Source organism: Cebus imitator, unplaced genomic scaffold (assembly GCF_001604975.1).
Source record: "Cebus imitator isolate Cc_AM_T3 unplaced genomic scaffold, Cebus_imitator-1.0 Scaffold20, whole genome shotgun sequence".
Lineage (NCBI taxonomy): Eukaryota > Metazoa > Chordata > Mammalia > Primates > Cebidae > Cebus > Cebus imitator.
The window spans coordinates 4,401,936-4,428,464 of record NW_016107335.1 but is presented as its reverse complement, the minus strand read 5'-3'; the positions used below and the strand labels follow the sequence as shown (position 1 = coordinate 4,428,464).

Below are 26,529 nucleotides of genomic sequence, written 5' to 3'. Positions count from 1 at the left end.
CTAAAAATACAAAAATTAGCCAGGCGTGGTGGTGCACCCCTGCAGTCCCAGCTACTTGGGAGGCTGAGGCAGGAGAATCACTTGAACCTGGGGGGCAGAGGTTGCAATGAGCCAAGATCATGCCACTGCACCCCAGCCTGGGTGACAGAGTGAGATTCTGTCTCAAAAAAGAAAAAAAAATAGTATTACCACCTACTGAAGCCTCAGCAGCAGTGGGCATCCCTCCCCCCAACCAAGCTCGGGACACGGATGAAGCTGGAAACTATCATCCTCGGCAAACTAACACAAGAACAGAAAACCAAACACCACATGTTCTCACTCATAAGTGGGAGTTGAACAATAAGAACACATGGACACAGGGAAGGGAATATCACACGCTGGGGCCTGTTGGGGGTGGCGGCTAGGGGAGGGAGAGCATTAGGAGAAATACCTAATGTAGATGACGGGTTGATGGGTGCAGCAAACTACCATAGCACGTGTATACCTATATAACAAACCTGTACATTCTGCACATGTACCCTAGAACTTAAAAACTTAAAGCATGAAAGAAAAAAAAGAAGGCAGAAGGAGACAAAATATATATATATTATTTTATCCAGATGAAAATCTATAGCCTTTAGCAAAGAAAAACATAGCTGCAAGTTGGAGATCACGAACCGTCTTTTCAAAGAATCTCCACGTGGTAGCTGACATCAGACACCATCAGCAGTCAGCCTTCATCACTCCAACACCAAATATTTGTTTCGTTTCTGCCGCATATTAATGTATCTCTGATAGATGTGTTTGGTTTGGCTTTTAAGAAGGCTCACTGACTGAGCCCATGGCCTAAAGCACATACTTACCAAGCCTTGGAATTCCTACCAAGGGCCTAGCACTTTGTGTCTAGTACAGAGCAAAAATACAAACCCAGCTTTGAGGACAGAAGGGCAGGAAAGGAGGCTGTTTATTATATGAGTCTCTCACTCCACCCCATGGCCCACTCTGGAAGCAGAACTTTCTTTGGGAATACAAAATGCATTGTTGGTCATTGTTATCCTGTGCAGTTGAGGATCCTGGAATTATAGCGTCTGATGTTCTAATTCTACCACCATCTCCATCTTATGAATAGAAATGCAATTGCAAAGGTCATTTTGAGGTAAGCGGTCTCATTGTGGGAATAGATGTATAGATGTGGGATGAATAGATGTGGGAACAGAATGGATCAGATGGTCAGGAATCAAGGGTCATCAGTAAGACTCACTGACCAAAACTGAAACCAGCCACCAGACTCTATTTTCTCTCCGACAATCTGTGGAGCAAAGAACTTCACCTGCCACCACCATCCCTGCCCATTGGCGACTTCTCATGAACATTTGGTTGATGGATGGACGAATGTATGTGTGAACAAATAAATTCATTAATAAATATGTAAGAGTATTGATTACTGGAATATGTATTACTAGAGAAATAGGCAAAGACCTGCTCCATACCCTTCCCCCAAGAAAATAGCAAATCATTCTCAGAAGACTAAAGAGAAATTCTAGAGTCCAGCTCAAGGGAAGACAAGTTAGAAAGAGACAGAAGGTTTAGTGGCACCGGAAAACCCAGCAGGACAAAGATTCTCCAGGTCATCGGCAGGCATCATGCTATTTTTATGAGAAAGGAAACTTGAGCCAGAGTGGCTTGGTTAAAGAAGGGAGAAGGGATCATAAGTGACCAGTGGAGAGCTGGGCCATAGGGGCTGCAGACCCGGGACCCAAACCATGTGCAAAGGCTTCAGTTGCTCCCTTGGTCTCTCTCACAACGCTCTGTTCACGCAGGCTTTCCACTTTGCACGGGTGCTAGTTGCCTTCTCGCTCTTTCCCCCATAGGGCTGTTAAAATCGCTGCTAGAAGGTTCCAGAACTGTATAATCCCAGAATTGGATCCTGTGAAAAAGCACAGCTGCTTTTCTCACAGATGAAAGAGGCCCTACGCTGCGTTTCTTTGCCCCTAATAGGTTTCCAGGGTCGTGTCCTTTACCAGCCCCTGAGGAAGCTCAGCAGGGATGCTTTGGGATGAGATTAGGCTCACTGAGTGGCTGAACGGAGCTGTGTGGACTGAGGTCTCAGGAGTCCCAACCTCTAACTGCAGTGCGCTGGATTTCAGACCCTTCCTGTGCACACACAGTGTTACCTGCCCAGACATGCTGCCCCTTTGTCTTGTCAAACCACTTATTTCCTTTACGAGATCAAAATCAGGGTGCAGGAAGGGGCCCTACACATTGTCTAGCTTGACTCTCATCATATTGGTATATGCCCCTGCATTTTCCTGATATGAAAGCAGAAACCCAAAGAGTTTTTGTTATCCTCAGAGCCATGTACACCATCGCTAGAAGGCAGGGCCACAGCCAAGCTTCCACCCTCCTGATGGGGACCGTTTCCATATGCTGCTCTTACATGTATTGAAAACTCAACACACGCCTGTGCCCACTAAATCCTTGTAGGCTTTATCTCATTTTAACGTTGCTTACTCATGTCATCTCAGCACTGTTGTCATCTACACGTCACAGAGGAGGGAGCTGAGATGCAGAGTACGTTTGTGCCTTGCCCAGGGTTGCACACTGATAAAGTGTGGCTGTGTCCCCACCCAAATCCCATCTTAAATTGTAGCGCCCACAACCCCTGCATGTTGTGGGCGGGACCTGGCAGGAGGTAACTGAATCACAGGGGCAGGTTTTTCCCGTGCCGTTCTCTTGCTAGTAAATAAGTCTCACGAGATCGGACGGTTTTATAAAGGCAGTTCCCCTGCATACACCCTCTTGCCTGTTGTCATATAAGACATAACTCTGCTCCTCATTTACCTTCCCCCAGGATGCTGAGGCCTCCCCAGCCATGTGGAACTGTGAGGCCATTAAACTACCTTTCTTTATGAATTACCCAGTCTCAGGCATGTCTTTATCAGCAGCATAAGAACAGACTAATACGCATACACCATTGATTGGCATAGCATGTGCCCTCCGTGTTCCATGACTCCAAAGTGAACCATCTACCATCTGTTATTTACCTACCAGTATCTTCAAATCAACTTAAGCCTAGTAATGTTACTAATTACTGCTACTGAATGCAGTCATGTTAATGGTGTCTAGGTTGGATGAGCTACTTTAATCTTTTTAATTACACAGGAAAAGCAATGGGAAACTATGCTAATGAAAAGAATGTTTGCTCACATACCACTGAAGATGACTTCACCTACCACCATGATACGTGAACACACATGTGAAACTCTGACCTGTATTGCACAGCCAGGGACACTAGTGTATTCAGGCTGATGAGGGATCAGTAAGTTTATAGCATAACAATGCAGGTAAAAATTCATGAAAGAGCCCTGGTCACCTTCAGGGATGGAAATGACAGCAGAAAGTCCACAGCAACCAAGGTTAAGTACTGTTTTGTGTGCACTTATATGAAGAAACATAGATGTGTAGATGTATAACCACATTATACATTATATTTACAAGTGTGGAGTGTATACGCCACTGCACGTGAGAATCACTATACAGAATCTAGTAAATCAGATGTACTAGATGTTTACTAGATGATGGTGGGGCCTGAACATCAGTACTTTTTAAAAAGTCCCAGGTGATTTCTAAGTGGAGCCAGGTTTGCAAACCAGGTGCCTAGGAGAGAGGCTTTCAACTCCTGGTGTGCTCACAGAGGGGCACTTGAAGTATCTGCACAGCTTTGTCAAAATGCAGATTCAAAGCCCCCAAGACGCTGATGCAGTTGATCTGGGGTGGCCCAGGAATCTGCGTGTTTCACAAGCACGTCGAATGATTCTGATGCAAGTGAAGTGTCTGAGGCCCATGCCTTGAGAGCTTTGCACAGATGCCGGCTCCTGTAGAGGGTTTGCATTGCCATCTGGCGAGGCCCGAAGACCCACACTGGCTACTCACATCCCTATTTTTAACTCCTGGAGAATGTAAAAAGAATTTAGCACCCAGTATAAATATGGAAAGATTCTTTCTTAAATGTTCCTTAGAGGACCCTGAGCATATGGTGGGTGTATAGTCTGTATCGACTGATCACTTTTTAATGTCAGTTTCATTGTAATCATGCGGCTTCGGAATGCCATGCATTAAAATGTTAGCTCCTTTTCTTCCCAGCCCGGGTTTAAAATTCATCTCAGAGGCAAAACATACTGTCATTTCTCAAATGTTTTTGGAACTGTCAGAACCAGAAGATATATTTAGAGGCCTTTAGTGCAGAACACAACATTTCACTACACACAGAATTTCCAATTAGTATGGGAGGCTCAGAAATGATCTTAACGATGCAAGTGTGCCGTGTTTTTTTTCTTCTGCATTGCATGAATAATTTCAAGGGTGTGTTCACTCTGAATGAGTTTTTTTTTTCTTCCTTTTGCACTGCCTGTGGAATCCTCTCTGTAGCACAGGTGATGTTAAGAGCTATAATGCTGTCTCCTGTCAGCAGTTAGCACATGCTTTTCCATTAGATATACTTATTTCCATACCTGCATTTACAGTTTTGTTTTTACATACAGGATTGAAACAAATACCAGATAGTACGTTTCCATATTATTTTGGTGGACTCCTTCATATCCCCAGCAGCAGACAACTTACATTAAACCTGAAGCTTCCACCCCATGCAATCAGAGGCCTATCAAAATAGCCTCAAACTTCAAATAAATGCCATTTTAGGATCACGTATGCTTTCCTTTAGAATGCCATACACTTTGACATCTTCTAAGACTGTGAGAGCTGTGTGGACATTTATAGATGAAAAGAAAACCCATTATGGAACGCAGAGCTGAAACCCTACCTCAACACCACCCCATGTTTTCAAGGCTGCCTTTTTTCCAATGCTAGTCAACTCTGAACCTGAGTTTTAAAAATTATTTTCTTCTCTGTTTCCTCCCTATCTGGGAAGTTGTTTATTTGATGGTTTTAGCTTCTTCTAGCAACTATGGCATGATTTGGAAGGCTGCTGAGAATGAGTCTGTGTTTATATTGTGTATTAAAAACCTCCACAGTCTTATGAGTTGACATAACCCTATGTGTAATTAATTGACCGAGAGTCCTTTTCAACATTGGTTTTAATATTTATTTATTTTTGAGATGGAGTCTTGCTCTGTCACCCAGGCTGGAGTGCAGTGGTGCAATCTTAGCTCACTGCAGCCTCTGCCTCCTGGGTTCAAGCAATTCTCCTGCCTCAGCCTTCCAAGTAGCTGGGATTACAGGCACCTGCCACCACACCTGGCTAATTTTTATAATTTTAGTAGAGATGGGGTTTTGCCATGTTGGCCAGGCTGGTGTTGCACCCCTGGCCTCAGGTGATCTGCCCACCTCAGCCTCCCAAAGTGCTAGGATTACAGGTGTGAGCCACAGCGCCAGGCCTCTAATTTTTAAGGTTTCCATTCTTGGCCTTAATTGTATCTCTTCCAACGTGATGTAAAGGTCTTCCCATGCCCTCGTCTTGGTTTCTCTTCCCCTCTCATCCCTACTGTTTGTCTGTTTCCATGACCTCCCTGCCCACCTCAAGTCAGGTGGCACTTAAACCTGCTGGCAAATAGTGCCACATGGCACCGGCGTGTGAGTCCACACAACGTCTGGGAAAAGAGGCTTGTGGTACCATGTGATATAAGGTGCTCACTGTGCAAACATGATGTACTCAACAATTTTGGGAGCTTTGCAATTCCTTCTTAAAGATGCGCTCAATGTATTTCCCCCCAGTGATTGCTTATTTTGTCTGGTTTTACCCTCATTTATCGGTTCCTTACTGAACTTCTTCTTTTCCTAAACTGGAGAAGTAATTTATTACTCTGCAGGCAGGAGGAGCTGTCACCAAGAGACGGTAATGAGGGAGACCACATATCCCGGTTGTTCTGGTGACGCCCGTTTTCCACCATAGCTATTAATAGCAGCACTTCCTCTTTGCCACTCTGGATGGCAAATGATAGAGTGACAACGGCATTGCATTTGGTACTTGCATTTCAAGAAAACGTCACAGAGCCTGGTTTTGACAGAATCACGTATGCCAGATGTAGTTATGCTGGAAATAGATGGGGGCCCAGTTGACCCTGCTTGCTCCTGTTTACCTGTAGCTTCTGCTTTTCTGCTTCAGCCTGGAATTGTCACAGAAGATCCTAGGCCTCCTAGTCTGTACAGGATCTAGTTGGGCAAGACCCACTAGCTTTTTAGAATTACTCCAGAAGTCCTAGCTTGCTGATCAGAAGGCTTGATTCCTCCAAAAGGAGGTAGCCGTGGGGCAGACAACAAGCTGGATTCAGAGCAAGAAAGACTATGTCCACCAAACAGCCCCGTCTCTTCCTGCCGTAACTGTAGACGTCCCAGTACCTGCTGATTGTAGAAGGCTCTGAGGGTCTGTCTTGTTACTGCAAACTAAAGGAAAGGCCTCTCTAAGATATAAGCAAAGGGAAAGCAGGTACTGAAGAAGCTGAACACGTGGAGGAAGCGTGAGCCATCGCAGAGAGGGAGAGGAGAGGAAAGAGCACAGACCTAAACTCCTGCGGAAGCTGCTGAGATACACGTGGACAGCACAGCAGCATGAACGGTACTAACACCATCAAAATGCCCATTAAACGAATAGCCATTCATTCATGGGGAAGCAGTACTGCAGGGACTATGAGCTCTTACAGTTTACAGCACAATGCATGTATATTGCAGTCCCAGCCAGGGCAGCCTGCCATGGGAATCTCTCTCAGCAGGTTTTTGCTTGGTAGCTTCCAGAACCTTCTCTGGTCACTTTTACCCGATCAAATTGTCTCTCTTATCCGAGAAGGGATTCGTCACAAGGGACTTGGTGGATTAAGCTAAAGCAATCTTAAGTGCAGAATGCCAGGTTTCTGATACAGATGATCAATTTCAGTTGCCACAGAAAACTCCGTCGGGGGTGACGGAGAGAACACACTTTGTGGACCAGTCTGGATTTGTCTCCTAGTCTTGAATCCAGGTGGCACTAAGCCTCATCAGTGCGGACCACTCTGCTCTCCCTTGGCCTTTTCTTGATGAGATAAGCTCTTCATGTTCAGGAGCCTTGTAACAATTTGCAGAAAGTCTCCAGCCTTGGCTCATGTGTTGGGTACAGGTTTACTGATAATCGTGAGGTGTTTGGTCTTGCCAGTGCATTGCACTAAATGCCTGATGCTGAAAATATGCCTAGGGGGCATTTCTCTTTATATCTGTGGAACTTTGTCCATTGCTGTGCTGGAAACAAACTCTTCCCTGGGCAGTCGGTGGTGCGCTCTTAATTGTGGCCTGTGTGGTGGCACAGGGAGGAGCGGTGCCTTTTTCTGTGTCAGTAACCCCCGATCTCACCCGGGTGAGCTGAAAGACCTTGAATATTTCAGATAATAAAAATGTGTGTGTCACTTTGGATCTGCCCAAAAAATGGGAGAAGAGTTTATACACACACACGCACGCACAGAGTCATTCAGGAAAAACAACCACAGAAAACAATTTAGCACATTTTCGTTTCTCTGAAAATACAAGTCGGGATTTTCATCTACCAATATTAGCATTTATCAAGTTATAACTATGTATAGAATTGAATTGATGTAAATACACAGAGCATAAACTTGCCCCAAAGTATTTATATTTTAAACATTTATTTACAAATAACATGGGAGAAAAAGGTTTATTTTAAAACTATGTAGAGGGCTGGGCGTGGTGGCTCAGGCCTATAATCCCAGCACTTTGGGAGGTCAAGGCAGGCAGATCACTTGAGGTGAGGAGTTCGAGACCAGCCTGGCCAACATGGTAAAACCCTGTCTCTACTAAAAATACAAAAATTAGGCCAGGCACGGTGGCTTACACCTGTAATCTCAGCACTTTGGGAGGGTGAGTAGGGTGGATCACAAGGTCAGGAGTTCAAGACCAGCCTGGCCAACATGGTGAAGCCCCATCTCTACTAAAAATACAAAAATTAGCCAGACGTGGTAGCAAGCACCTGTAATCTCAGCTACTCAGGAGGCTGAGGCAGAGAATTGCTTGAACCCAGCAGGTAGACGCTGCAGTGAGCTGAGATCATGCCATTGCACTCCAGAGCAAGACTCTCAAAAAAAAAAATTAGTTAGGCATGATTGTGGGTGCCTATAACTGTAATCCCAGCTACTCAGGAGGCTGAGGCAGAGAATTGCCTGAACCCAGGAAACGGAGGTTGCAATGAGCCGAGATCGCACCACTGCCCTCCAGAGTGAGCGACAGGAGCAAAACTCCATCTCAAAACAAAACAAACAAACAAACCAAACTGTACAGAAAAGAAAGCACTTAGGAGCACAGTGTGAGGGTGAGATGCCAGAGCTCAGCATCTGCTCCTGAAGCTGTCACCAGGCATTTGTTCAGGGCATGTGGGCACTAACAGAAGGGCTCTGTGGTGGTGTCAGGTACCTTGCTGCTCTGCACACAAACAATAGGAATGCACAGAGCCCTTGTTAGAAACACGCATTTCTAAGCTGTAAGCTTGGATCCTAGGGAACAGTGTCTCCCAAGAAGAAACTTGTTAATCTGTGCTGTCAGACACCCTTGGGATTCTTACCAGCGGTGATGGGTGAGAATCACCAGCTATGCTAACAGAAGCAGGCACACAGCAGCCCATCTTCCTCCCATCCATGAGCATGCTTCAGGGCTGTGTACGACCAACAGTTCACATTGTAGAGATGGCTCGCACCTTGATGCACACAAACATGTGGACACCACCATAAACTGTGAAGTCACGTGGACACCAGCGGGATTTATGTTGTGTTGATTAATGGTCAGTGGATAAATATGCAGCAACAGCAAGGGCAGGTCAACAGCTTAAAGGTTAGGAGAAAACAATGAGTCGGAAACTAGCAGGTAGTCATCAGTGCCTCCGTGAATAATCTAATTATCACGATCAGGGCCAGGGAGGCAGGGAGAAGGCAGGCACCTGCAGAGCAGAAAGTGTATGAGCAGTGCATCCCGGGAGGGGGCCGCCACGTCGGAGCCAGTGAGCTTAGAGAAAGGCATGGCAGCGGGCAGATGCCCCGATGCTCAGATGAGTAACAGCAACAGGAGATCGCCCAGAATCAGAGGCTCAGAGAAAAGAGGGCCGTGGAGAGACACAAGTACCAAGGACACAGAGAACGCACAGGAAGGAGATGACCTTCCACCTGAGAGCACTCTCCATGAATGGGCCCTGGTAGGTCGGCCATGGAAAAGGAGAGGGAGGATGATTCCTTGGTGATCCACTGGATGATCAGAAAACACAGGAGGTGCACAGCATGAAGCAGGCGGCAAAGGGATCCCAGGTTTTATTTCTAAAGGTTTTAGGGGGTCGAATGCTGGCTTCATGCTCTTACCCGTGATTTTCAAAGGAAGATGTTTGTTAATTGCCTATTTATTGCCGCTGAATGTTGTTTGTTAATTGCCTATTTATTGCCACTGAAAGGGATGCAGTTAGACCCCACTCTGGTGCAGACAGTGTAAGAACACTCTGATTGACAAGGCCCTCTGGCTCAAATAAGGAAAAATGGCAGGGAGGATGACACAGAAGGCCTCTGGTGTGAATCCAGGAGACCCCGGGACGAGGCATGTCAGACCCCTCATGACAGCCCCTCCATCCCACAAGCTTGTTCTTCTGGAGAGAGCTAAGAATGTGTGAAAAATCACACCTACTCCCTTTTGTATTTACTTCATCAAGTACAGGAAAGTAACATGTTTTGCTATTACTTAGACCAGTGACTGTGAAATATTTGTGTTTCTCATGTTCAGGACCTGATGCTTTGAAAACCACGGACTGGGTAGCCTGGTGGGTGTGTGGTGTGAGCATAACTCCCTTGTGATAAGTGAGGTGGCTTAGACAATGTTGTTTTCCATCCACTGAATTCTGACCATGACTGACATATTTTCACATGGGCCCCACTGTACCTTCAGGAGTTGAGGGAACTGTGCTCCATCAGTAAGAATGGCACATCAGGCTGCTAGCCATATGGCAGGGGTTCTCAAGCATCACAGTGTGTGGGACTTGCTGGGAAGCCTTGTGGAAATGCAGATTGCTGGGCTTCACTCCTGGATCCTTGGATTCTGTAGGATGATTCATATGTCCAGCAAGTTCCCAGGAAATGCTGATTCTTAAAGGGATTGCGCTTGGTATATTGGGTTTCCAGGGGTGTCATAGCAAAGTACCAAAAGCAGAGTGGCTCAGAACGACAGAACCTTCTTATCTCTGAATTCTGGAAGCTGAACGTCCAAAAAGGAGTTGTGGGCAGGGCCGTGGCTCAGGGAGGCTCCCTGCTGGCCTCTTCTTAGCCGCTGGTGTTCCTGGCAGTGCTTAGCTTCGCTTGGCTCGTAGATGCATCGCCAGGCTCTGTCTTCACTTGGCACCTCCCTGTGTCTCTTCACATTGTATTAGTCCATTTTCACGCTGCTGATAAAGACATACCTGAGACTGGGTAACGTATAAAGAAAAAGAGGTTTTAACAAACTCACAGTTCCACGTGGCTGGGGAGGCTTCACGATCATGGTGGAAGGTGAAAGACATGTCTTATATGCTGGCAGACAAGAGAGAAATGACAGCCAAGTGAAAGGGACAACACCTTATAAAATAATCAGATCTCGTGAGACTTATTCACAACCACGAGAACAGTATGGGGGAGACCACCCTCATGACTCAGTTGTTTCCCAGCGCGTCCCTCCCACAGCACACGGGAATTATGGGAGCTACAATTCCAGGTGAGATTTGGGTGGGGACACAGTCCAACCATATCAGCATAGTCTTCACTTTCTCCAGCTGTCCCCTTTTTATATCAGTCGTACTGGATTAGCTGCCACTCTAATGACCTCATTTTAGCTCGATTACCTCTGCTGGGACCCAGTTTTCAAATAAGGTCACATTCTAAGCTACTTGGGGTTAGGACCTCAACATATGAATTTTGAGGGGCACCGCTCAAGCCAGAACACTCGAAGAACCCCTGCAAAACAGCAATAGCTCAAATTCTTCTTTTTTTTTTTATGACACATTGTAGCATAAAAGTACATTTCACAAACCTGGCCTAGTATATAAACACACACATAGAACTGAAACAAAATCTTACAGAAAGCTCTTATCATATGTTGTATACTCTGATATTTTTAATCCTATTCTATTTCCCTTTTTTAAAAAAATGACCCACCATTGGTTCCATGACCTAAAGGCTTACAAATACCTTTCACCAATGCAGTGCACACAGTAGATACCCACTGATTATTTATCAACTGTATACATCAATGTTACTGACTGGCCTGCATTACGAGGAAGTGTTGTAAATATAGACCTCATTGTTTTAGAGAAAAGTTAGTGTTGCTGTGTATTTTTAATGAGATCTTTGTGAAGCCAGTGCCTTTGATCATGCTGTTCATCCTGCTGCAAATCCATTGCTGCCTTCGAATGTGGCCGTGGGAGTGGCCAACCCCTTGCCTCTAGGAGCCTTTTTCTTCTCAGCTGTTCAGAGGCTCCCCTAAGGCTGTGTGTACAGCTCTGCCAGGCCTCCTGCAGCCTTTGTCACTGCTCTTGGTGGTCCCCACGCAACTCCTTAGCCTACCTGAGCACAGTGTACCTCAAAGTGTCCAGCATGAGCCCTCAACTCAGCTCAGCTGCTGAGGAGGAGCTCTGGGCCGGTCCTTCACTGCCTCCCTCCAGGCTGGAGAAGTCCTGGCAGGGACCTTGTTCTGAGCACCAAAAGCTTGTCACCTAAGGAGACTGGCCTCCTCTTCATGTGTATTTATTGTGAAACTAATATTGGGACCTCCTCCACATCCTATCAGAAGAGGAAGGAACAAAGTGAGTGCAGCAGAGACCCAGGAAGGGGGCTTTTGAGAAGCTAAACTCATCAGATTTTAAATACGTATCGACACTCAACTCATTCTTGGCCAGTATGTTCAGTAAGACATGTGCATATGTAGCTGTGGTAATGAATGTAATAAGTAAGAACAGTACAAAGTATTGCTGTAGAGGCAGAGAGGTGCCAGAAAGAATTTCTGCTATCAGGAAATGCTTTACAGAGGAGGAGCATTTGAGCTAGATGTTAAAGGATCGTATGACTTAAACAGACATGTAAGGAAATGGAAAGACAAGAGCTTGACCTAAAGAAGGCAGAGGGGAAATTAAGAGAACTGGCGAATGGCACAGTTTCTAGGGGAAACAGAGGGAGCTGGGCGGTGGCTGCCAGGGTGTGAAAGTAGGCTGACATTCAGGAGGGTCTGAATGTCACAGGAGAGTTTGCTCAGGACGTGAGAGGCAAAGGGCACTTGCTGAAGTTGACGCGGAGCTGGAAGGCAGTGAGATGTAAGAATCCATCGGGGAAACGGGCAGCACATTAGAAGTCTCCTGGGAAACGGGGGCCTGTGGCGAGTTCTTTTCAGAGGGGATCAAAGGGAGGGAAAGAGAAAGATGCAGTTCCAGAGGGACCCACCTGGTGCATGATCGGCCCTGGGACAGAAGAAAAACAATCCAAAATGTGCCCTTCCAGGAGGGATGCTTGGCAGACTTCCGCTCTCTGCAGAAACAGGAAGGACAGAGCAAAGACTGGGGGGACAGACCCCCTCAGCTGTAGACATGTGCACATGGGGCACAATGTCCACATCCAAGTGGACCTGGTAAGCAGGCGATGAAAAGTTAAGGGTGGAAACTGCAGGCTTGACAGTCAGCATAGTGAAGCTGACCTCCCAGAAATAAACTAAGCGGCTATGTGGCACCGTGCAAATACACACACACACAGACACAAATATTTTGTTTAAGGTAGAAGGAGAAAGAGGAGGAGAGGGAAGAAGTGCAAAGAAAGATGCTGACTTGACTGGACTTTTCACTGCTAACCTTTGGTGAAGGACAGGTTTAGACACAGGCTGGATACAAGCAGGCATAGAGATGCTTTCTCGTGTGCCTTCTTATAAAGGAAGCGTAGGTAGATGTTTGTCTTTGTATGGTTGTAATTAAGTGCCAAATGATGTCCTCCATTCCCTTACTGACGTAGAAGAACCAGCTGTGCAGCACCATCTCTTTGTCTGTTTTTGGAAGTGAGCCCAAAGCACCTGACCTTCAGCTCTATGAGAAACCAGGGTGGTAACCAGTGAAATACAGTAGAGAAGGCTGCAAAGAAGCCCCAGGCTGCTGTGGGCAGGCTCTGTGCAAGGCGTGCAGCACAGACAGCCCCACCCTGTGTTTCTGGGGCAAGTCCCCCCTCCCCCAGGGAGGACTGATTCATTCAGGGGTTTTCCATCATCTTTCAACTTCAGCATCAGGACTTACAGTTCACTGGACCATCAGCCACAGGACTGGGCCCAGACAGCAGGCAAGAAGTCAGAAGTTTTGGTCCGATGCTCGGTCTTTGATGAGTGCCCAGGGAGAGGCACAAGTGCCACAGGAGTCAGACGCCACACAGGGATGTGACTTCTGCAGAATCTTGGGAAGGAGGCAGTGTGGATTTTGCAGGGGGGAGGGACTTAAATAACTTTTGTCACAGTCAGTTGTGACATGCGAAGGCCTGAGCTCATTTATTCATGGCTCAGGCAGCTATAGCCAGCACCAAGAAGCAGTTAGACTTAGGCACCCACAGAGAGCACAGCGGGGAAGGCGGAGGCCGGCCCCTACCTGCCTGGGAGCTGAGAGAGGAATGTCGAGGTTTCTGAGCAGGAAGGAATGTGAGTGGTCGCTGGTTCCATCTCACCAATTCCTGCATTCTCCTGAATGCACCAAAAAATGGCTTCCGTCCTTCTAGTAACAGCGGCTTTTAGTGTTGGAGTAGCGCACACTACCGAAAGGCAGTTTCGTTGGTCTGAAATCTATTTACTTCTAATGTGTACTGTCAGCCTTATTCTTCCCATGGGGGCAAAAGAGAACAGGCCTACTGACGCTTACTCGTGAAGTTCTCTGAAACCCTAAAGGCATCGATCCCCCTCCCCTGGGTCTTCTCTTGTCTGGGCAGAATACTTCCCCTTGCTCCGGGTGTCTCTCAGGTGGCTTTGTTACTAGACTCAGCCAACCTGGTCCTCTCTGGAGTATTTTGGCTTATTGGTCTCACCACTAGAAAAAGTGACACCCTCAACTGGACCTATTGCTTCAAATGTTGAGGGAAAATGTTTTAGACATGATAGGACAACATTTTTTCCCAGAAAGTCCTTATGAACTGAGTAGCTCTTGTCTCCGCCCACATTGTTAGAGATGAGCGTGTTTATTTTAATTATCCAAAGAAGGATCCAGGTGGAAAATGGGGAAAGTTTGCTTCTGCCTCCCCTACTCTGAATGCCCGCCTGATAATTAGCCCTTCCACAGAGCAGGTCTCCGGGGGCTTCTTGGAATCACAGCAGCTGCTACGTCCTGCAGGGACATGAGAGTGGATGGAATTAATCACTAAAACCAGCCAAGACCAAGATTAAGGAAGATACCATGTAATGCAGCAATTCACAAAGTATTTCTGAAAAATGACGCATGTGTTTCCTGATCTCTTCTCGCTCCAGGTCAGCTGAAAGGTGTGGTGGGGAACGGGGGCTGTAATTCAGAGTTAACTGCTTGATTGATCTTCTCTGACTCCTCAAAGGTTGTCAGGGTCCAAAAGGAATAGTACTGGACATTCCCCTCATGAAGTGTCTGTCACAGCCCACAGAACCTCGGCTTGGATTTTGAAAGCAGATTGCTTTCTGTATCCTACGGGACTGTCTGTTAATTTCCAGATACGGGTATGACTGTGCCATCTAGCACCTAATGCAACTTCTTTTTTATCTGTTAATGGAACACTTCAAAATTGTGAGAAAATAAACCCTTTGAGTAAACACTTCATTTTCTCATTTTCTTTCATTTTAAAGCCAAGAAATAGATGATTTTCCAGCTTCTTTTTGGTGCTTTTATTTTTTTGCTTCAGGTTTTAATTTTTTTCCCTGACCACCCCTGACGTCTCATGCAGATAACTTTCCTTTTTTTTTTCTTTTTTTTACCGCCCAGTCTCTAAATCTCACTTTCTTTTCTCTGTCTCATCTGTCTTTTCCCTGTGTTCAGTTTTCCAGTATTTTCAGCCTTGCTTCTTATTACATTACTATATTGTGTATTTTTTTAACCATGTGTGCCAGCCATGGGGTTTTTGATTCTAGCTTAAGAAAATCTTACTCTGGGCTCATCTACACCTCCTGTTGTTTTTCAGTTCCTCTTTGAGTGAAATTATAGGATTAAATAAGGAAAGGATTGCTGAGATCCCCGAAGCAATGTGCTTGGCAATGCATGCACCCATTTCAGACAACCCCAGTGGTGCTTTGAGCCCCTGCTTCTGCCATCCGTGCTGGGGAACTCAGCACATCAGGAGACCATCCTCAAAAGTCCTCTAAGTGGACCTCACAAATGCTGCCCAGATGTGCAGTCCAAAATCCTGGGTAACAATCTCAGTCATCGTCTCACCCCCACGCCATCTCTCAAAAGAGGGCAGGTGCAACTCTGCCATTCTTAATGAAATTCCTGTTTGCCAAGAGTCCCAAAGAGTAGAAAAGTGAGTTTCATGGACTCTACACAGTGCTGGTAACTAGATCATGCAATTCTCAGAATTTAAATAAGAGTGTTTTTTATTCCTTTCTTGTGATTTGAATTTCCGTAGCAACTACTCACAACCCTTACCCTTGCATTGCACAGAAGGAAACTGAGGTTCGGAGAACTTAAACAACTTACGCAAGTTCACTCAGCAAGTGAATAGCAGGCTCGGGGGAAATCTGCGCCTCACTCTAAGGTTGCATGATAGCAGCAGCTACAAAGTAGTGGCTGTGTCCTGCTCCAGAGCTGGTCCGAGCCACCCGCTTCTGCTGGCCTCAGCCTGCTGCAACGTTAGGAAGGGAACACTTGAGGAGGTGTGGAGGAGGGAGGGGAGCACAGGCAGGCCAAACTGGGCAACCGTGGCTACTCCAGCATCCCAAACCAGGGCCGTGCCGGAGGGTAGAAAATGTGGTGTGAATTTAAGGGGCATTCTCAAGTTACAAAGTCAAGTGAAACTTGGCAATCGTTTTTACATAGACAGGAAAGTAAGCAACGGGAATCGCTGACACTCATTCCAATATTTTTCTGTGGAAAGACCAGGTGCATGGAAGGAGATAGAGAATTCTTTAGTAGAAAAGGAATGTATTTCTCTAATGACCAGTGATGATGAGATTTTTTTCATGTTTGTTGGCTGCATAAATGTCTGTGTAGCCATAAAAAGGAATGAGTTCATGTCCTTTGCAGGGACGTGGATGAAGCTAGAAGCCATCATTCTCAGCAAACTAACACAGGAACAGAAAACCCAACACCACATGTTCTTACTCATACGTGGGAGTTGAACAATGAGAACACATGGACACAGGGAGGGGACATCACACACCGGAGCCTGTTGGGGGATGGGAAGGTAAGGGGCAAGAGAGCATTAGGACAAATCTCTAATGCATGTGGAGCTTAAAACCTAGATGATGGGCTGATAGGTGCAGCAAAGCACATGGTGTAGGCTTCCCTATGTAACAAACCTGCACGTTCTGCACATGTACCCCAGTACTTAAAGTAAAATTTAAAAATAAAATAATAAAAAAATTCACCTAAAAAAAGAATGTATTTTGTTTTCTAAATATTGAATTTGGGGTTAAAGTTTGGCATAAAAACATCCACGTAGAAAGGCCCAGCCCAACTTAAATATAAGTTTAGATCTCAGAAGATACATGAAGTGTAAAGACGTAAATTCAGTAGGAAGCTGCATAAGAAAGCGGAAATGATGGGGACCTGCCCAAGGCTTAGACCAGTGAGGAAGGACCCCCCCACGATGGCAGGTTGTTGCCTGCCTTCCATTCAGGTCTGCAGCAGCAGGAGAGAAAGGTGAGGAGCCTGGATGGAGGAGCAGGAGGTCTGGAATTGGGAAAGAAGAACAACTCCTGTTGACGTCATCATGTGTGGCAGGCTGGAAATCGGAATGATGCCATGTGTTTGGCAGATAAAGATTCGCTGGGAGAACTCGGTTTGAGAATGTTGGGAGTATATTGCAGTGGGTTGAAAATGAATAAAAAGTGAGCCAGTGAAGCAGCATAGACTTTGTTTATGAAGGGCCATGATAGTTAAAAAAAGGAGGCCAGGTGTGGTGGCTGACACCTGTAATCCAAGCACTTTGTGAGGCTGAGGCAGGTGGATAACCTGAGATCAAGAGTTCGAGACTAGCCTGGCGAACATGGCAAACCCTGTCTCTATTAAAAATACAAAAAATAATTAGGCGGGCATGATGGTGTACACCTGTACTTCCAGCTACTCTGGAGGTTGAGGCAGGAGAATCACTTGAGCATGGGAGGCAGCAGTTGCAGTGAGCCAAATCGCGGCACTGCACTTCAGCCTAGGCGACAGAGTGAGACTCCATCTCAAGAAAAGAAAAAGGAAGGAACAGTTCTTGGGGAATATGGCCAGGGATTTTTTTTTCAGTGAGGGATATTTGAGTTATATTCTACAGACTTAGAAGAAGTAATGGGGGGAATGAGTGGTTACAAATGTAAGGCACAGTGGAGGAGTTGTTGAAGTTCAGCAAGAAGAGGAGGGTCTGAGCTTAGCCCCGGAAAGGAAGGTGGCAGTGGTGAAAGAAGAGCTTCAGCCCGATCCAATTTCAAGGACTTTAACTGAGCAGTGACTAACACATCAAAAGCAATGGCAACGAAAGTCAACATAGACAAATGGGATCCAATTAAACTAAAGAGCTTCTGCACAGCAAAAGAAACTATCATTAAAGTGAACCAGCAACCAATAGAATGGGAAAAAGATTTTTGCAATCTACCCATCTGACAAAGGGCTAATATTCAGAATCTAGAAAGAACTTAAACAAATTTAAAAGAAAAAAACAACCCCATCAAAAAGTGTGCAAAGGTTATGAACTGACACTTCTCAAAAGAAGACATTTAAGCAGCCAATGAACGTGTGAAAAAAAGCTCGTCATCACTGGTCATTAGAGAAATGCAAATCAAAACCACAGTGAGATACCATCTCATGCCGGTTAAAAAGGTGATCATTAAAAAATCTGGAGACAACAGATGCTGGAGAGGACATGGAGAAACAGGAACACTTTTACAGTGTTAGCGGGAGCGTAAATTAGTTCAACCATTGTAAAAGAAGGTATGGCAATTCCTCAAAAACCTAAAGCTAGAAATTCCATTTGACCCAGCAATCCCATTACTGGGTATATACCCAAAGGATTATAAATCATTCTATTATAAAGACACATGAACACATATGTGTATTGTGGCACTGTTCACAACAGCAAAGACTTGGAACCACCCAAATGCCCATCAGTGATAAACTGGATAAAGAAAATGTGGCACATATACACCGTGAAATACTATGCAGCCATAAAAAAGAGTGAGTTCATATCCTTTGCAGGACATGGATGAAGCTGGAAACCATCATTCTCAGCAAACTAACACAAGAACAGAAAACGAAACACTGCCTGTTCTCACGCATAAGTGGGAGTTGAACAATGAGAACACATGGACACAGGGAAGGGAACATCACACACTGGGCCTGTCAGTCGGTAGGGGGCTAGGGGAGGGAAAGCATTAGGAGAAATATCTAATGTAGATGATGGGGTGATGGGTGCAGCAAACCTCTGCAGGATGTGTATACCTATGTAACAAGCCTGCACGCTCTGCACATGTACCCAGAACTTAAAGTAAAATTTAAAAAAAGGAAAGACCTTAGACAAAATTCAGCGTGCACAATGGTACAAGATAGAAAAGACCCTAGACATTGAAAGTATTGGTCCATGGGAGGGGAGGAGGGGAGAGGCGAGAAATTTCCTGAGTAGAGGGAAATTCTAGAGACATAAGAAGCAGACCAAATATGAACTCACCCTGTGACAAACTCTCAACTACTTTTTAAAAAATTATTGAATACCAGTGTCAAATATTTGTGTGTGATATATTAAAAAAAAATAATTTGCTGAAACTTTTTCCATCTGTGGATAGTGTTTTGGGAAATAAGTTTTCATATATTCATTTTCCAGGAGAAATATTAATGTAATGGCGTAGGATAAGACTAAAGTAACTCATATTCATGAACTTCTAAAAAATGGCACTCTTAGAAAAATACCTGAAAGCAGCCTTTCCAATTTCCAATCTTTGTGTTCTTATGATCAGAAATATTTAGTCTATTTTATTTTTTATTTTACTTATTATTTTTGTTTTAGACAAAGTCTCGCTCCGTCGCCCGGGGTGGAGTCTAATGACACGATCTCAGCTCACTGCAACCTCCACCTCCCGGGTTCAAGCGATTCTCTTGCCTCAGCCTCCCGAGTAGCTGGGATTACAGATACTTGCCATCCTGCCCGGCTGATTTTTGTAGAAATGGAGTTTCACCGTGTTGGCCAGGCTGGTCTTAAACTCCTGACCTCAGGTGATCTACTGGCCTCAGCCTCCCAAAGTGCTGGGATTACAGGCGTGAGTCACTGCGCCTGGCCTAGAGCCTATTGTTTTAAAGAAAGAAACGTAAATACAAAATTGACCGCAGAAAAAGAAAAAGATTTTATCTCTCTCTAAGGAACAAATTCTTTCAGTGTGATGCAGCTTTCTTTTTTAGATAAGACATCGTGCAAGTGAAAACGCTTCAATTCGTACCACTGAAACGGTTGTTTCCTTTGTGCTTGGGGTTCTTTCGGCTTGGTGTTGAGGAAGATTTTGTGGAAGACAATGATATTTTATTGCTTTATCTTGGAGCAAGGAGAAAATTGTTTCTCTTCTTCCCACTTCCCCGTTTTTTCAGAGTGGCGCTGGGCTCACACTTGCGCTTCCTTGCTGAAGGCGTCTATTTGCATCAGCAGTGTGTTCTGGAATGCCACTTTCACATCCCTGCGCTTGGCAGACCCGGCTTCTCAGGTTTTCTCCTCTCTGCTTCTCAACTTTATTCATTTTTGTTTCAGCCTTTCTTACGGGTGGTTCAGTTTGGCAGATGCAGCTTCTCAGGTTTTCTCTTTCTCTGCTTTTTGACTTTATTCATTTTTGTATCAGCCTTTACTGACGATTCTGTTTTCCAAATACTCCGTTCTAGTCCCCGTGCATACATGTGTGGTTTGGTTTGTTTTGGTCTGGGGGTGTCTTGCCTAACAGTACAAACAAACAATTCAAAGCAATACTTTTTTCCTCCTCCCCCTCCCCCTCCTCCTCTTCCCCCTCCTCCTCCTCTTCCCCCTCCTCCTCCTCCTCCTCCTTCTCCTCCTTCATTCTTCCTCCTTCCTCTTTTTTCTCCTTTCTTCTTTCTTCTTGCCATGGCCTTGATAGGGTTATTTTAATTGATCTCCCCTTTCTTATGGGCGCTGCTTAAAAAACACCTGCAGAGCTGAATTTCAGGGATGTGTAGTGGTCTATTTAAAGGTGAATGTAAAGATACAGTTTGTTTTGGGGATGGCATAACCAGGGAATGCATTTAAATCACTGCTTCTAGATAGGTTAAAGCAATGGGCCTTCAACCAAGAAAGATGGCAGGTGTTCTTACTTTGCATTTTTATTATATTTGTTGCTATCCTGGAATTTTCAGCTGACAACTGACTTCTGACTTGAGAGTTCAGAGATACAAGCTGGGTTCGGGCAATTTCCAAGGGAATGTTCAGAGACAGACCTCAGGTCAAATGCCACTTGGCTTTAACTTTAATTCCTTAAGATTTTATTTTCCTACCTGTAAAAATGGGATAGTAATATCTACTTCATAAAGACTAAATGAGTTCTTGCATGGTAAGGAGCAGGCCAAGTACCTACTATGTGGTACGTGCTTCATAAATGAGATCCACGCCGACCACCCACTTCAGCTCACCACCGTCACCATCTCTGGGACTTCGGACTCTTGGCTGCAGTAATATCAAAGGCTTCCTCTGAGTGATTTGGTCTGTGAGTGGTCCTCTCCCAGCCCCTCAGCACCTCTGTCCTGATACTATTCCAACAAGGAATTTATCTGTTTGCTTTAGAAGTTGCTGGAAGTTTACAAAGAAGAAGCCCAGTAGCTCAGAAGAAATAGATTTTAAAAATATCTGTTTTATCTGGTTTTAAAGCAGCTATATGACTTACCTATTGCTAGATAAGAAATTACCAGAAACTCAGTGGCTTAAGGAAGCCAACATTTATCATCTCACAGTCACTGTGGGTCAGGGACTTGGGACCGTCTCAGCTGCGTGGCTGTGGCTCAGGATCCCTCGTGAGGCCACCATCAAGGCATTAGCCAGGGCTACCGTCATCCAAAGGCTTGACTGGAGATGGGGAACCCATTTCCACATCCGCTCACATGGCTGCTGGCAAGAGGCAGTGTAACAGGATGAGCCTCAGACTCTCCACAGGGCTGCTTGAGTATCCTCACAACATGGCAGCCAGCTTCCTCAGAGCAAGTGATATGAAGGACAGCAAGAAGGAAGCCACAGTACCTCTTCTAACCTGGCTGTAGAAGTATAACACCATTACTGCTGCCACATTCTGTTCATGAGGGTCACTGAGTCAGCCAACACTACAGAGCACAGAATCGGGCTTCATCTCTTCCCTCCTCTCTCCTTGTCTCCTGTTCCCCCTTTCTCTTTCCTCCATCATCCTCTACTCTTGCTGTGCCTTGGTTTCTTATCTGACCAAAGGTCGCTTCTTCCCCCTAGGGATGCTATGAAAACAAAGTGAGATTAATCAAATGAAAAGGCGGTTTTGAAAGGAGAGTTCAGAAACTATACAGCATACTGTATACCATAACCATGGAAACCTGAGATCCACTCTGACTAGCTTCCTGCCCTTGCATCTGAGGAAGCCGTTGCAGCTCATGCAGGCGTGGCTTACTCACAGTGCAATGCGGGGTCCTTTAATGGGTGCTCTCTGAACAGTGACCTGCTCAGGACCAGGAGCCAGTACCAGGCCCTTCCTTCCTTCCCCTGGCCAGGCAACACCACTCACTCTGGCAGAAATAGCCAAAGGAGTTAAGTTCTTGTGTTCCTTATTAGATTGCTGTGGCAGCTCCATAGAGCTCTCCAGCACAGGCCTGTCTCTTACTGGCTGCTGCTTTATGACTAAAGCCTCACTTGCCCGTCTGCCCCCCTCAAAGCAGGCTGTCCTGGGCCCCATATTTCTGGTTCAGGAGTCTCAAGGTCTCTGAAATCAGCAGATTGTTGGGATTTAAGTGCTGTTGTTTATTTTTATATCTGGGTCCTCTTTCTCCAAAGAACTCCAAGACCATTGTGATTTTCTAGAAGTTAATTCAGTGGTCTAGGCTAGCTGGGGACAGTGGTATTAGCAAATCCGACCTGCTTTCTTTGCAGACTCTTTTCCGTCATTGGTCCCTCAAATGCATTGCCCTGCTCAATGTACTCTACCTTGGATATGAATGCCTTTGCCTCGACATCCCTCACCTATTGTCTTTAGAAAGGTGGTTTTAAATGTTGGTCACTGAACATTTAGCCACATGGGGCACCAGCTCTCAGAGGTTTCACAGGTAAAGGAAAGGCTTGGGAGGGAATGAAATACAGTTCCATGCAACAGAGTAACCCACATGTTCTGTGTATTCAACACGGTCTCTACCCAGGAGGCTGGCGATGAAGGATGCTAAGCTTTCCTGAACTATCATCTTCTCCCTTCCTTTTGGTGTAACCCTCGAATTCTGTTCATGGCGCCTGTGGATTGCGGAGTCATTTCCTGCTCAGGAGGTTAAGAAAGGCATCTGGGCTTTGAGGGTTACAGGAGTTGGAAGCACCGTTTTCTGGTTTTCTGCTATGTCCATTTTAAAACTGTGATACTTCCAACTGCCCTTTTTCAGTCGGCTCTTGTTGACTACTCTTTTTGAAACTCAAAGATGCATATCCGATTGTACAGAAGGTCAAAAGTGGGCCCGATTAAGACTGCCTTGGCTTCAATATTGCAACTCACTGAAGACACACAGCAGAAGTTCTGGTGGACCCCCTGCCATCACTCAGAGGGAACTCCAGCCGTACGCGGGTCTCACTGACCCGTTGGGTCTAGCTGGCTGTGCCTGACAGTCTCCAATGACCAAGGTGTCCTCATTAGTTCTGTACTATATTTAGTTAAGCCTGAAATCTGTGCCTCTAATTTAATCACATACCAGGTAGCCATGGAGATGACATCAAGCCTCTGGCTGCCCTATAAACCACTGCAAATGCTGAAAATAAAATAAACAGGATATGCAAATTGACTTCTTAAGTAAATAAAAGACTTTGCCTCCAGGTGTTGGGATTAGCTGCTTTTGGTCCACTGATGTTTGTTAGGATTCATGGTGATTTGAAAAATATCACAGTCACCGCCTCTGTCTCAATGCCTGCTTTTTTTCCTTTTTGTCTGTTGCAGATATATCAACACTCCTATACTGGATATTATGTCCTGAGCAAAATTCCTCATGGGTAAGAGTGTTCTTTCCTTTCTTTTAATTAGAAATCTACAGGGCAAAGTGAAGGGTAGAACATGGACCAGCTGCTTAACCCTTAGGGCGGGAAATGGCATGTGAGTTTCTCACACTGCAGGAGCTCTGGGACTCTCCCTAGGTAATGACCCTAAGGATGTCAGAGGGTCACCTGAGTCCACTCACTTGCCATTTCTGAAGTCTGCTCTGTTCCTGTGCTGGGTCCTGCAGTTGACCCCGGAGGTTCTGCAGAGCAGGAAATTCCCCTCTGCTTCGTAATCACCTGCAGCCTCATCTCAGGCACAGTGGGGTGACCCTTGGCTTCCCACGAGGGTTCCTGGCTATACCCACGCTAGAACGGCAGGAGCACCTCTCAGCCCACCACATGCCATCGAAACAAATCCCGAACATATTTGTGGGATTAAGGTAAACTATTCTGGTCACAAATTCAGCAGTGCGTTGGGAACGGGGTGGGCTGAGCAAGTCCATCTCAGCAGGTGTTGCTAGAGCTGCTCTGCCCATCACTCTGATGGGGTTTCAGGGGCACATATGATCTTGTTTTATTGTCTTTTCTGAGCTTGGTTGTGCTCCTAGGAGCCGGGTTTCCGTGCCTGCTTTGACTGGGCCACCCCGCTTCAGGCTGTTTCATGACCTCAGATTGCACTGCCAAATTCATCCGGTCCCTCAAAAATGTATTGTCCGTAGCAGGAGCGAGTTTCATTTTCAGTGCTGGGCAGACGTCCCCCACACAACACTCAGGTGCATGATCAGCTTCACCTTTGGAACCCAGGACCGGAAAGACACTGGGTGGAGTTTGGTGAAGCCATGTGTTGAGTCAGACACAGATAAAAAGCAGTTGCAGAACTGGGAAAGCCTGTCGGGCAGGACCTGTGTTGTTTTCATCTTTATTCTTTCTTTGTCTCCTCTTCCCTCCTCCTCCCCTCCCCTGTTCTCATTCCCTTCTCCTGACCTTCCTGTTCCCCACCTCACGTTCCTCTTTCATGTCTTCTGTGGTTTCTGTCGTGGTACTTTGCAAAGGTGAGGTGCTCAGGAAAGGTTTGTAAAGAACTGAATTGTGCTTCAGGCGGTGTTGTGCAGGATCCTGTGAATATCTAGGCTGAGGCATCCTCATTTCCCAAGCAAACTTAAACAGCAGGAGTCGCTCAAAAGCATTGTTCCATAGGCGAGCATTAATCGCAGCGTGAGTGCTTATAACTGCTGCTGTCTGTTTTCTACACAGCTTAGAATACAGGCATGTCCTTGGAAAACAAACATGGATAAAAAAAATTTCATGCGGGCTTTAGACAAAGGGAAGACAGATGTTGATCTTCAGCAAAATGTGACTGATCGTTTCTGTTGGATTGTTAGAAAAATGAAGCCCAAAGAAAGCAAGGATGGCCTGAGCTGCAAAAATAAAGTATCCACGCACGTTTTCCATTAAAAATGTGTTAAAATAGAAACCCACATGTTCTTCAGTAGAGAGGAATTATCCTATCCTACGTCTTCAGAGGTCATGGCAGGCGGACTATCATTATGCCTTGAGATTGATCTGCCCCTCTGGGAACAATAGAATTCGTTGTAGATGATAGATATTTCGTTTCATCTTATATTAATTTGTAAAACTCAAAGCTCTAAAAGTGCTTATGCCTAACATATTGTGTTAATATTTTACTGCATCAGTCAGAAACGGGGAGAAAGAGATTCTAGGAACTTGGCACAGGAGTTGGCCGAACAAGCTGACAGAGCTCAGGCCAGCGCAGTCTGTGTGGGAGGCTTGGCTTCTGCACTTAGATACCCTGAGCCTGGCGATGATCCCCCCATAAAGGACCCTGACATGGAGGGAGCTGCTTCTCGTGTCTTTAATGAAATGAGAGCAAGAATAATTGCCATCATTTATTGATTGGCTTTCATACACCCTTCTCCCTGTTCAACAACCTGCAATGAAAGTCTTCTTATTTCCATTTTAAGTGAGCGCTCGGAGACGTTGTCACCTGCCCCTCCCTCCTAGCTGGTATTTGCTTACGCTGCCCCTGGAGTCCCGCATTAGTCAGGCTGATTTGAAATCCCACGCGATTAAGAAAATTCATGACTTGTGCCTGTAATCCCAGCATTTTGGGAGGCTGAGGTGGGTAGATCACTTGATGTCAGGAGTTTGAGACCATCTTGGGCAACATGGTGAAACCCCATCTCTAGTAAAAATACAAAACTTAGCTGGGCAGGGTGGTGGGCGTCTGTAGTCCCAGCTACTCAGGAGGGTGAGGCAGGAGAATCACTTGAACCCAGGAGGCTGAGGTTGCGGTGTTGCGGTGAGCAGAGATCGCACCACTGTACTCCAGCCTGGGTGGCAGAGCGAGATTCTCTGAAACAGCAACAGCAAAAACCTTGGGATTAATTCGAATTCCACAATGCAGAGAACAAACATAGCTATAAAGATGAGATTCCTAATGCTATGCTAGTTTTTCCTCTCAGGGTTCTTAGAGGGTTGGAAGATGTAGCAAGTACCTTTACTGGAAAACAGCCTCTAAGGGTGACGAAGTCAGTGTCCCACTCTGTCACCAGGTCAGCGGACACAGCACCCCAGAAGCAGCGTTGCTCAACCCCCCTCAATTCTTCTTCTTTGTCATAAAACTATTCATGAGAAATTAGCCAATTAATTCGTTGCAAATATTGTCAGAGTCAGATTTGTCTTCATGAGACGGTGGATCCCTGAGCGGGATCATAGGCCTGGAGCTTCGTGACCCCTGGTGGCCTCTGTCATCGGTGCGTGTGCTCCACCAGGTGGCGGGAGAAGGACACAGCCCTGAGCTCTGAGTCTCAGGATCTACGTGGGTTTTGGATGGCGAGGAAAGCACAATTGTTGTTTAAAAATAAAAATCTCCCTACTGAAATATTTAAATGTACATTGTTCATATACAAGAAAACTAAGAGGTTTTCTTAATTTTGAAAACACAGATCTGTACCTTTTTCACTAATTCTCATCTTTCCTTTCCTCACTCCTCCTTCTAAATTAAAGCCAGATGCCGTGCAGTCTTCAGGATGTTCATATTTGTCATTCATAGCTGATTTTTTTTTCCTTAGCTTTAGGCTTTCCAAGCAACCGCAGAAAAGGGTCTAATTAAGGGTCCCATGCCCTCTAATTTCTGACGTCCTTTTTTTTTTTTTTTTTTTTTTTTTTTTTTTTTTTTTTTTTTTTTTTTTTTTTTTTT

At 45.5% G+C, this 26,529-nt stretch overlaps 1 protein-coding gene across 5 annotated transcripts in view; it reads left to right on the top strand.

The window, feature by feature from the left end:
* DPP6 (dipeptidyl peptidase like 6) overlaps positions 1 to 26,529 on the top strand; it is a 1,123,726-nt gene that overhangs the window by 863,056 nt on the left and 234,141 nt on the right. For all 5 annotated transcript variants that reach the window (XM_017519776.2, XM_017519786.2, XM_017519769.2 and 2 more), the window contains one exon: positions 23,272 to 23,324. In XM_017519776.2, the coding sequence (XP_017375265.1) occupies positions 23,272 to 23,324 (53 nt within the window). The remainder of the gene's footprint in view (positions 1 to 23,271; positions 23,325 to 26,529) is intronic.